This window comes from Eretmochelys imbricata, chromosome 4 (assembly GCF_965152235.1).
Source record: "Eretmochelys imbricata isolate rEreImb1 chromosome 4, rEreImb1.hap1, whole genome shotgun sequence".
In the NCBI taxonomy this organism is placed as follows: domain Eukaryota; kingdom Metazoa; phylum Chordata; order Testudines; family Cheloniidae; genus Eretmochelys; species Eretmochelys imbricata.
In genome coordinates, this window is record NC_135575.1 from 142,916,149 (window position 1) to 142,928,272 (window position 12,124).

Genomic DNA, 12,124 nt, shown 5'->3' on the forward strand with positions numbered 1-12,124 from the left:
GCGTGGCATTAGTCTCCAGCCATCCTGTGAGACAGCCAGGGTAGCTCTGGTGTACACTGTAGTTTCTTTGTGGCATGCTCTTAGCTCCAGGATTCCTTCACTTCAGCTTCTAGCTGATGTCTAATTCAGCTTTGTCTGGTCTTCTCATAGTTCCATCAGCAAGCAAGAGGGACGATACACCAATCTTACTGGGTGACTAAGCCCAGTTCCCATTGAAACATCATCTAGGCATTTTGCAAAGAACAGGGCTGTGCAGAAAAAACAATTTCTGGACCGACAGCTGCTGTGATTGTCCCTCCCTTTTCAGACTTAAATGTGATGGTCTGGCCACGTCAGCAAATGTCTAGATGCCAGATTTCTTGATGGAGCTGAAGCTAGATGACTTATCAGAATCAAGTGCACGTCTCTCAGATCTCTCCATTTGTTCTTCACCAACATCTGCTGTTGTCTGTGGAGACTTGATACATCTGATGTTACATGCAGACTAGTAGATATGTTGGTAAGCACCTCTGGATGTGATTCAGGGCCAAATGGGTTTGTCTTATCAATGATATGGTCGGTGAGAGCTGTAACATGATCTTCATCTTCTTCAATGTAGAGATAAGGACTTGTTTGTTGCCTTTGTCCTCCTTGCTTCTTGTTAGGTCATAGCGTTTGCATATTCATAACATGAAGCTGTGTATGGTCATGTCTAACGCTAATACTGACCTGTGCATAAGTGTGTCTGACATATTCTAGAAATTAACTTTTTAATTCAAAGGCTAGTACAGCACGTGTAGGTGATTGCAAATTAAAACCTTCTACCAGGCAGACTGGATGCTACAATGTACATACAAAAGTTTACCAATGGAGAAGCATCACGTTAAGAATTCCCATACTTTACATCTACCTGCTATGCAGTACAATCTGTAGGTACGGCGTCTACTGTGGCTGGTGCACAGCCTTCAGTGTGAGATTCATCTGGTCAGTGAACTTCAACTGAAAATATAGAAAACGATTTGTGAGATATTTGACAATTAAGAATATGCAACATGAAAACAGTTCGTGTTAAGATATTGCAAAATGTTGATAGTCGCCATTTTTGCCACAGGCTAAACAGCTTCATTGTTTTGGGGCGGGGGCGGAACTTGTCCACGCAAAACCAATAACAGTCTTTTCATACATTATCGTTTGGTTGCGTTGACCAGTAACCCACGGCAGTAAGTTGTTGAAATGAACCACTGTAGTCATGTTGCCTTGTTTCTGGAACTGTGCAAAAAATGGCTCTCCTTTTGGGTACCATTATTTTGTCTTGCCTGCAGGCTGATGGCGACATTTGACAGCTCCATGTCAGACCTCATCTAAATACGCATAGTATAAGTTTTCAAATGATCTATGATGTTGGTGTGCAGAGGGTGGGCACGTTTAAGCTCCAAAAATCTGGCCCGTTTTGGAGAACTACTGCATGCCTAAAGAGCTTACCCTGAGCTGTGTTGGCACGTGAACAGTGCACTTATCTATGGTTAAGTGTGTCTACACTGAGTTTCTCTGCAAAATCTGATAACAGCAAGGATGGGAGTCTGAGTGTAGTGTGGTGGCTGCTGTCTTGTTTTAGCTGCAACCCTAACTCCGCCACTGACTTTCCGTGTGGCCTTGGCCAGTCTATCTCGTTGTCCCATCTGTAACGTGGTGATGCTTAGCTACAGTACTTCTTGGTTAGAAACGAAACAAAATAAAACCGAGCCCCTGCCCCAGGGGACTTAGTTTCAACATAAGACAAGAGATGGGAGACAGACATGAGCAGAAGGAAACAATGAGACCGCTTTGGTCAGCATGACAGGCGGTGGTGGTCGAGCACAGCAGCAGTTTAACCATTGTCAGTTTTGTGCAAGCATCGTGGCAGAGGAGAGTTTGAAGGAGGACGATACATTAGTTTTGCAGATGTTCATGGGGAGCTCCTTCCCGCATGAGGGGCAGCCTTGGAGAAAGCATGAGGGTGTGTGAAAATTTGACAAATGGGTGCTGGAGACTGCTATTGTGGGCTGATTGCGAGTGAGGATCAACAGCTTGGTAGCAAATGAGATAGGTAGTGTGGGGACTGGCTGTGAAGGGCCTTGAAAGTGAAGACCAGCAGTTTGTTTGTTTGTGCTCAAGCAGGGGGAGCCAGTGGAGGGCTGTGAAGAGAGAGGTGACGTGGTCAAAGCGACGAGCTAGGAAAATGAGCCATTGGCTGGGAGGACTTTATCTCATGGCATTCAGTGCTTAGAGAACTAGTGAAACAGGGTCCTGGCAATCATCACAGAATGTCCCTGGCTAGGGACCTGGATTTCCAAAGTGGAATGACCAAGCAGGTCATGAAGAAGGGTATAGGCTCACTTTCTGCCTCCTGCTGCAGGTCACCTTTACAAACAAACAGCTGTCTTCTTCCATCTGGCCTGTATGGTCTGCATCTGTAGCCTGGTGTTGAGATGCCCTCTTGAGTGACTCCGGCACGGTGGGAAGGAAAAGAGAAGCACAGCCGTCAAGGTATGTGAGAAAGGGAGACAGCCGGGGTGTGCTGTGGGGCATGGCCCCATAACTCAGTAACTAGCTGTCTCCGGTATCAGGTTTAAAATGACACCATGGGTCCAGGCCCAAACTCAGAAGAGGCCTCGGCACCTGGACCATGGCCCCACTCGGCCCCACCCCTACTCGGCCTCTTCCCCCTGAGGTCCCGCTCACTCCTCTCCGCCCTTCCCTCCACCCTTGGGGAGACGAGGTTGAGCACGGGCGGGGTCTCAGGGTAGAGTATTGGGTGGAGTGAAAGTGGGGGCAGGGCCTCAGGGTGGAGCACAGGCGAAGCACGGCGCGTGGGGCCCACAAAAGATTAATCCAGCCCTAGTTGTCTCTCTGGCTACATCTTGCTTTTCTCCAATTCAAAGTTCCCGGCCTTTGCTGAGCCTCTGAGCTCCTGGCCTGGTGTGTGTCCCTTCCACGGTGTACCTCATCAGGGCTCAGTGTTTTCCCTCGATTTCTTTGTAGACAGTTGTTTCTTCCTGCCTACTGGTGGTGTTGCTCAGCAGGGTAGCGCTCCTTTCCCCAGCGCTGGAGGGAGTGATGATGCAGATAGCGGGCCCTGTCACGTGGTGGGGAGCTCACATTTGGTTCTCAAGTGCCTGGCAAAGCGATGGAGGAATCCTTTTGCCGCTGGGAAACTGCTGCAAAGCTCTGCTCGGCGTGGGTCGAGCTGCACTGAGGGAGCAGGCCTGGGATTACACCTAGCACAGCTGATCGACGCTGTCAGGTGTGGGTGGATGGCAGAAGCTGCCTTTTGTTGTTTGATTTTATTTTTGGGGCGCTTGATTTTTGTGCTGCCACTTTAACTGCCCCAATCTCTGCAGCTCCTCCTGGCTCACACCTGGTGCAAACCTCAGTGCCAGCTTAAGATCAGTGTCCCTGCCACATCCCTGTGTTTGCATAGAAGGGTTTACTCTGGATAGTGTTAAGGAACGGTAATCCCTGCCAGTTCTTTAACGCTGCATGAGGGGTTGGCTTTGCCTGTGTAAACATCTTGTTTTCTCAGCGGAGCAAAGAAATAAGGGGAGACTGGATTGGATTTCTTAAAGGGGAGGAAAAACTCTATTGTGTTCTAAAACTTCAGCATCCTCTTGCCCCCACCCTGCCTCTGTAATCTTCCCCTCGACCCTCTGCTCCACAACTCTTTTCCAACCTTCTCCACCACCTTCCCCCCAGGCTTTGAGTGATGCCTGGTTGGGAAGCTTGCCCTAGCAAGGAAGAGGACCCCATCCTATTAACTTTTGCAGCATTTAAGCAGTCATTTTAAAAACAAAAACGTCTTCAGCTTTTCTGGTTGTGCTAAACCTTCCAAATGGGACCTGGTGCGGTCTTCCAGAGTCTGCAGACAGACAGCTCCAGGGCCCCTGCTCCTGCTATTCTGCCCTACAGATGCAACATTAAGATTCTGGTCAGTTTCCGCTACTGTCCAGAATCCTGTAGACAGCAGCCGAACAAGCTGATTCCTGCTACTGCTTGGGGACAACTGGAACAGCAGCAGAGGTATTCGTGGAGGAGGGGTTGGCCTCTCCCCCACATACCAGGCGGCTGTGGTAGAGGGAGGTGAAAGAGGAAAGATCCTTATTTCCTGAAGCTAAAACGTGGGTGTGGAGCTTCACATCAGAGTCATCTACAAGCCAGAGGCTGATGGAATAACCAGTCAGGATCTAGGGTAGAAATCCCAGCAGCAGGGGAGCTGGGCTTCTCAGCCCCCACACAGCCTTATGCTTTGGATCCACCTCTGTCTAGTGGGTCTAGTTCTCTAGCAAATAAATGATGATGGGTAAGTATTTCAGGCCTTGTTCTCCTACAGGAAATGTGGCTTCTTCCCCTCCTCCCCCATAGTACATGTGCTAAATGAGTATTGGAGAATTCCAGCTGCTGAGGGAAGCGTGGGGTGGGGAGGAAGACTGTGTCAGTCTGCTGCCCAGAGTCCAGATCTGAAGCCAGCTGTGATCCAGATTCTAAAAGGAGAGAACATTTCAGCATGGTTGTGGGCGGGGACAGGGTGCTATGGAATGAGACCTGTTTTGGATGTGGCCAGAAAAGTGCATGGGGTCGAGTCAAATAAGACTCATCCCACTTTTCCTCTGCCTTGCAAGATGGCATCTGTCAGAGTTGGAGCTACCCAAAACCGCAGGGAAGACTAAACATCCACAGACACATTGTAACTAATTTGTGGGGTTTGATTTTTAATAGTATTTTACATGATATAGCCTGCTACATCTCACATTCCTCTCTTTCCATGGTTTTCCCCTCCATTCACAGTAGGAATTTAGATAGATGTGTTTCACCTCATGCAATTTTAGCGTGTCTCATGATATTTGTAGTTATTAAAGCTCCAGCTTCTGGAGTCATGGGAATGTGTGTCTCAGCTTTTGTGTAAAAAGTTTCTAGCTCTCATGGTTATAGGCAGTGGTGAGCTGGAGCTGGTTCGCACCAGTTTGCTAGAACCGGTTGTTAAATTTAGAAGCCTTTTTAGAACCAGTTATTCTGCGAGGGACAACCGGTTCTAAAGGGGCTTCTAAATTTAACTAGCCAAAAGTGGCGCCTTAGGCACCGACTCCAGGGGTGCTCCAGCCCTGGAGCACCCAAGGGGAAAATTTGGTGGGTGCAGAGCACCCACCGGCAGCTCCCAGCCCCAGCTCACCTCCGCTCCGCCTCCACCTCCTCCCCTGAATGCGCCGCCCCGCTTTGCTTCTCCGTGCCCCCCCCCCCACCCCCGGCTTCCCGCGAATCAGCTGTTCGCGCGGGAAGCTGGAGCAGGCTGAGAAGCAGGCGGCAGCTTCCCACTCAGGCCCAGGGAGGCAGAGCGGAGGTGAGCTGGGGCAGGGTGGCGCGAGGAGGGCTGCCCGCGCGGCAGCAGGTAACCCGGGGGAGGTGGGGGGGGTGCAGAGGAACCACTCCCCCGCCCCAGCTCACCTCTGCCACCCTGGGCCTGAGCAGGAAGCCGCTGCCTACTTCTCAGCCCTCCCCGGCTTCCCGCGTGAACAGCTGATTTGCGGGAGGCGGAGAAGCAGAGCGGGGCGGCGCGTTCAGGGGAGGAGGCGGACCGGAGGTGAGGTGATCTGGGGCCAGGCACAGGTCGGGGCGGGGAGCTGCCGGTGGGGGCTCTGCACCCACCAGTTTTCCCCGTGGGTGCTCCAGCCCAGAACACCCAGGGAGTCGGCGCCTAAGGCGCCACTTTTGATGTGATCAGTGGGGGAGCGGCCACTCCTCCACCCCTGGGAGCCAGAGGGACCTGCCGGCTGCTTCCTGGAAGCTGCCCTAGGTAAGCACTGCCAGGACTCCCCACCTCGCCCCCCGGCAGGTGCCTCTGGCTCTTAGGGGTGTGGTGGGCACCCACTACGGTGGCCCATGAGACCCTCCTGCCCAGTTCTGGGGGCAGTCAGGGGACAGGGGAGGGGGGTGGATGGGGCAGGGTTCCTGGGGGGGGGGGCATCAAGGAACACGGGGGCGTTGGATGGGGCAGGAGTCCCGGGGGGCGGGGGTGGGCAACAACCCCCTCATGGGGTGAGGAGGAGGGAACCCGTTGTTAAGATTTTGGCAGCTCATCACTGGTTATAGGAGACGGCTTAAAAACCTAACCCAGGTGCATCCTGACAGGCTGAGAAACCAGAAGGTTGAGGGGGGAAAAAACACCCATTTAAAAAAGTCTCATGACTTCTAAGTTACTCTCAGAATTTCTGCAGGCCTGAGTCGTGGTTTTTGCTGTTGGTGGTGGGTTTTTTTGTTAAGTGCGTGGGCTGGCGATATTGATTCTAGGGACGGGCCTGTAAATGAGCCGGTTTGCAACCATCCTGGATGTTAGAAATGAACTCACCTATTCAGTCATGTAACCTCCCCTTTCCAGTCAGGGGAGAGGCCAGGACTGCCCCATGGAATCCATTTCAGTAGTAAAGGCAAGAAGGTTAAGTTTGGTGTGTTTGCCCCCTTAAGGTTCGCCATGCAATGTTAGCCTGCGTCTGTTGTACCTCCTGCCTGGTGAACTGGTTAAGTAGGGATCAGATGTGGGGCAACGTGGAGGAGTTAACATGAAGAGAATTTGAAACCTGAACTCCTGACCGTTCCTGCGTTTAAATGTTCAAAGAGCATATTTAGTTTTTACTTTCTAAGTCGGCTAAAGAGGATGGGGTGGGAAAGCCCAGGGCTGGGAATCTGAGAGCTGGCTTCTGTTCCAAGCCCTGTTGCTGACTCTGTGTGGCCCTAGGCGAGTCACTAAAGTCAGGGCTACGCTACAAAGTTTTCAATGGAGCTATGTCGGTCAGGTGTGTAAAACCACACTCCCCGGTGACACGCTAAGCTGGCAAACCCCCAGCGTACACGTAGCTATGCAGACGAGAGCTTTGGTCAGCATCGCTGCTGCTGCTCGGGGAGGGGCGGTTACCGGGCTAGCAGGACTTCCCCTGCGGGCAGCATGGGCTGCAACCACATGAGGTACTTTGACAGAAAGATGAAGCCTTTATTAACTGAGTGTAAATGCTGATAGATCCCTAAGGATCTCCTGGGCACTGCACATCCATCCCCCAGGAGAGGAGTGCATGCTGGAGTAATGAGACAAGTGACAGGTGCTGTACACCTTGGAAGCTCTCATCTTGTGAGATCGGACAACACAGATCATCCTCAATATGCTTGGCAGGTTTTCCGCCTGGTGGGGCGAGACCCAAGCACGGCACACGTACCTCCTTTCTTGCTCTGGGGTTGAGTCATGTGATGGTGTGGAAGTCCTGAACTCCCTGAAAGGGGGTTCCAAAGAGGATGGATCTAGACTGTTCTCGGTGGTGGCAGGTGGCAGAACGAGGAGCAATGGTTTCAAGTTGCAGTGGGGGAAGTTTAGGTTGGATATTAGGAAAAACTTTTTCACTAGGATGGTGGTCAAGCCCTGGAATGGGTTACCTAGGGAGGTGGTGGAATCTCCTTCCTTAAAGGTTTTTAAGGTCAGGCTTGACAAATCCCTGGCTGGGATGATTTAGTTGGGGATTGGTCCTTCTTTGAGCAGGGGGTTGGACTAGATGACCTCCTGAGGTCCCTTCCAACCCTGATATTCTACGATTCTATTCGTGGTCTGTCGCTTCCCTCCTTCTGATGCTCCCTGTTTTCCCCTCCCCACAGAACCAGTAATGATGAATGGTTCCAACGTTGCCAATACGACGACGTCCAACACGAAATCCAAAGACGAGCAGGTTGTGAACGGGCACGATGAGAAGGAGAACAACCCTTTCGCAGAGTACATGTGGATGGAGAATGAAGAGGATTTCAACAGACAGGTGAGAGGGAGGCAGCTGGCTCCATATCTCTCTGCAGCCCTCATTCCTGAACCAAATCACACTTCCAACTGGGTGTGCAAACGGGCCGGGGGTCGAGTGGAGGAGGGACAACCTGCTCCTGTTCTCCCCGCCGTCCCATCCTTCAATAACATCTGGCCACGGTGACGGAAAGGACATGCCCTTTCCCCAGACTTTGCTCTGAATTTTAAGCAAGTCAGTTCCTGCCTGCCCAGTTTGGAAAAATCAGGCCTGAGTTGGGCATCCAAAAATGGACGTGCCCCAAATCACAGGTCACTTCCAACAGCATCGTGCATAGGGAAGGGGTTAATGACTTGAGTGGGAGGTGCTTGCCAATAGGTGGACTTGAGAGGGTCACAGTGTTGTTGCAATAACTTTAGAAGCTGTTTGCTCTGAATTTGAGCAAATGGCATCTGAGCAGAGGAAACCGTGGTAGGAGAGAGTTAATGGTCTGCAAAATACTTGATAAATGATGATCCAAACTTTGCGTGACTCTCCTGTCCCATGAGAAGCTTGTAACATGTTGCTTCGAAGCTTGTGACTTGGATGATGATGAGGTGGGAGCACTGCAGGGCTTGGTTTTTAGGCAGTCTCCCCATTCCCAACACACAGTCTTATCCCCTTGCTTCTCCCCGGGCCTCGCATAGATTTCGTCCCGCTGCCAAGCCTGTGCGATGTGGCAGGGGAAAGCTTGCCGGAGCTCTGCAGAAGGGAACAGCACACGCCTCTAGCTGGAGGAAACTTAGACTCTGCTTGAGCTGGGTGGGGAATGAGCTCGCCTGCCGCTGGCCGTTCCATTGGCTGAGCAAGCGCCTGCTATGGGCAGGAAACCTGAAACTTTCCTGCTGGAGAGAGCGGACAAAGGCCTGCTGCTTTCCTGAAGTTCCCCACTCACTCGGTATCCTCAGTGTACCTGTGTGGTGGGGGATTGCTCCAGCTGAGGGCAGGAGCGATGAGATGGAGGCCATGCTTCCCTCCCCTCCCCCAATGCCCCAAAAGGGGAACTTCCTCAGTCTTTAATGTTGTCAGCAGAAAATCTCCATCTGGGAATGTTTAAGCTTGTTCCCATGGGAGCAAACCCCAGCCTCCAGGGCTCACATTAACCCTTCGGCGCAGAGCCGTAGTCCTGTCACGCCAATTATGCAACAGTCGTTACTGAATTATGGTTCATGTGTTTTTTTGTTTTGTTTTAAAATTGCAACTAGACACAGCCGCCGCCCACGAGCAGCTGCACGGGCGGGACTGTGTTAGACTAATTAGAGAGAATGTTTGCAAAGTGCTCAGCTGCTGGAAGCCCCATGGAAGCGCTCATAAGCCGTGTTATATTGAATTCAGTTTGTCTTTTTTCCCCTGAAGGGAGCATACTATGGATGGAGGCGGATGGGGAGTGCTAAGGGGCAATAGATAGGAGTCATGGGGTGAGGAATGAAACTCCAGGGTGAATGCTGGGGATCTGTTTGACTGTGGAATGGGGTCCAATTGCTTGGGACTCTTCAGTGAGATTGCAAAGGGAAACCGGTCTGTGCCTTTCTGCATTCGCCTGCTTTGCCAGCCTCAGCTCTTCGACTAGACAGGCTTTGAATCTGGAGCTATCCCAATGATTTAAACTGGACGGGAGGTGCATGCGTGGGATTATGGCAGCCAGACCATATAACTTGTATTGCAGGAGCACCTCAAGGCACAGGGAGGGACCAGGATTTGCAGAGCTGCCAGGTGTTGCCCATTTTAGATGGGACCATCTGCGTTACAGCCTTGACAATGGCGAGGTCAGGCTTCTGTCCCTGGGAGTGTGTATTCCAGCCTGCAGGGGGCTTGATGCACCCGTGGAGAGTAGAAACCGGTCCCAGGGGCATAAGAAGCTCAGCCAGCTTTTTCGGGACAGTCTGAGGTTTCGCTGAACGGTTTCTAATCCTGATGCTTGTCGGGGAGAGCCCCCCAGGGGGACAGCACTGGATTGGGTCACAGACTCAGGTGAACCATAGAGATGGGAACCTATGTTATCCGAGGCAGAGGTAACTCTCAGCCCATCACTGTGGGTCATGCCACTGCAGTGAGTGGAATTAGCCTGAGTTGGGCTTGGCTCTGTTTCCCACTGATAGTTTTATCCCTTCAAAAGGCTGTGTTAAGAGACCATCCCCTTCCCCCCACCCTCCTCAGTCCCTGTGGGGGTTGGAGGTCCAGGCAGCGACAGGACAGACCTGACTTGTGGCCAGCCCCAACTGGGTGACTTGTCCCTAGACTTGGAGTTGAATCCTTCCCAGACTCACTTTCTCCCTGTTCCCTGCCAGTTTTCTGGAGTGTTTGTTTCCTCCGCACAGTGCTAGCCAAACAGAGAAGTGTCTGGGTGTCTTCACAAGCCCCCAGGCTCCTTGCCAGGCTCCTCCCTTATTTGTTCCAGCAATGGGCCTTTTCCCACGGAAGGAAGGCTCCTGACCCAGAGAGCCTGCACATCACAGGGGGAAGAACAGGAAGCAATGGGCTCTGGTTGTAATGGAGAAAACGCAGGTTCGATACCGGAGGAAGCTAGAACAAGCAGTGAGGGGAGTCGGTGGAGTTGTAATGCTTGTGGGAAGGTGCGAAGGAGATTTTAAGAGCCCCTCAAATAAGGCACATTTTTAACAGTGAGGGCAGTTAACCACTGGAACAACTTCCCATGGCCTATGGTGGATTCTCCATCGCTGGCAATCTTTAAATCAGGATTGGATGATTTTCTAAAAAATCCGCTCCAGTTCATACAGGAATGAATGTGTCACGCGGGAGGGCAGGCTAGGATTAACAGCGATCCCCTTAGAGCCTGTGAGTCTCCGAGCTCAGACTGTCCTGACTGGATAGTGTAATCGTGCGAGCCCTGTCTACACTCCTGGCTTAGCACCAGGACATCTGCTGGCTACAGGTACGGATTCTGCTAGTGTGGCTATTCCCTTGCACATCTGGGCGTTGTCAGCCCCAGGTTTTGCTGGTTTCCTTGTAATACCCCCCCCGCCTCTACACGTAAGCACCTGCAAGGGTGCCCAAGTGTGCCCAGCACCGTTGCTCCCAGCAAGGTGAAGTACTGTACTCCATGAGTGTCTCCCTCCCACCAGGCAACCAACCCCCCTGTGTAGCTCGGGAGAAAGCACTGGCATCTCCATGACCAACTCGGCTGTGTGTCTGTTCCACAGCTCAGCTGCATCGTTCCAGTATCCACAGCAAAAATGCAAAGCCCTGAATGAATCTGCGCGGTAGCTGGAGGTGCAGTTGGCTCAGCCTTTGGGGGCCATGCTCCTGCCTGGATCTGTAGCTCAGACTGGGTTAAGGCAGGGTTCTACCTACTGTGGCCAGTCTGAGACCCAGTACCGTGCATTCGTCTGCGCATCCTCAGGAGGGTGGGATCCAGAGCGGGGCTTGACGTGCAAGGAAGGCTCTGAGCGCCTGCATAAAGGAACCAGCAGGCGTGGGGTGGCAGAGTTACACTGATGGGTATTTAAATGACAGGAAAGAGGAAGCAAGAAGGCTGCTCTAGGAATAAAAATGCATGAGGTGGGATGTACTGGAGTAGAGTCAGCTCGTTTGGGAGCGGGGAGTTTGGCAATCATGGAACCTCCCTCCTCCTCCTCATTGTTTCTCCTCACCAGTCTCAAGGACCTGGAGGGAGCCCACACTGCCCTCTTTCGCAGCCTCTGTGCAGTCCAGTTGTTTAACCAGCTGATTTGGGGGACTAATCTGGATCTGATGATATTCATCTATCAGACAGCTGCAGCAGCAGATGCCAGTCCTGTGCACACTGGGGGAGCTCTGTGGCAATCAGTCACTGCTGAAATAAGTCTAAGTTAACATTCGTCAGACAATCTGCAATAAACTTCTTGCAGAATACAGCAATATTGGGATGGCCAGACCCTGTTAGACCAGGACCTACCTAGTTCTGTATCCTGACTCTAGGGGCCTGTACCACTAGATGTTGCAGAGTAAGCTGCTAGAAACCCTGAGGAGACAGCTAGGGAATGACCTGCCCCCAGGGGAGGTGTCCCAGAGTTGGCTTACAAGGCTAATGCGGAGACTTGGTTTTAGCCTGCATTGCTGTAGAACAGGGGTCAACAACCTTTCAGAAGTGGTGTGCCGAGTCTTCATTTATTCACGCTAATTTAAGGTTTCGCGTGCCAGTCATACATTTTAACATTTTTAGAAGGTCTCTTTCTATAAGTCGTTAATATATAACTAAACTATTGTATGTCAAGTAAATAAGGTTTTTAAAATGTTTAAGAAGCTTCATTTAGAATTAAATTAAAATGCAGAGCCCCCCGGGCAGCGTAAGTGCCACTGAAAATCAG

The 12,124-nt window shown here is 51.6% G+C and overlaps 1 protein-coding gene across 4 annotated transcripts in view; it reads left to right on the top strand.

Annotated features, from left to right (window-relative positions):
- Positions 1 to 12,124, top strand: part of PAIP2B (poly(A) binding protein interacting protein 2B) — a 40,175-nt gene that overhangs the window by 17,808 nt on the left and 10,243 nt on the right. For 3 of the 4 annotated variants that reach the window (XM_077816065.1, XM_077816069.1, XM_077816067.1), the window contains exons 2-3: positions 2,375 to 2,505; positions 7,645 to 7,799. In XM_077816065.1, coding sequence (XP_077672191.1) covers positions 7,653 to 7,799 — 147 coding nt within the window. In that variant the 5' untranslated portion in view covers positions 2,375 to 2,505; positions 7,645 to 7,652. The remainder of the gene's footprint in view (positions 1 to 2,374; positions 2,506 to 7,644; positions 7,800 to 12,124) is intronic. The other variant, XM_077816068.1, reaches the window with a different exon arrangement.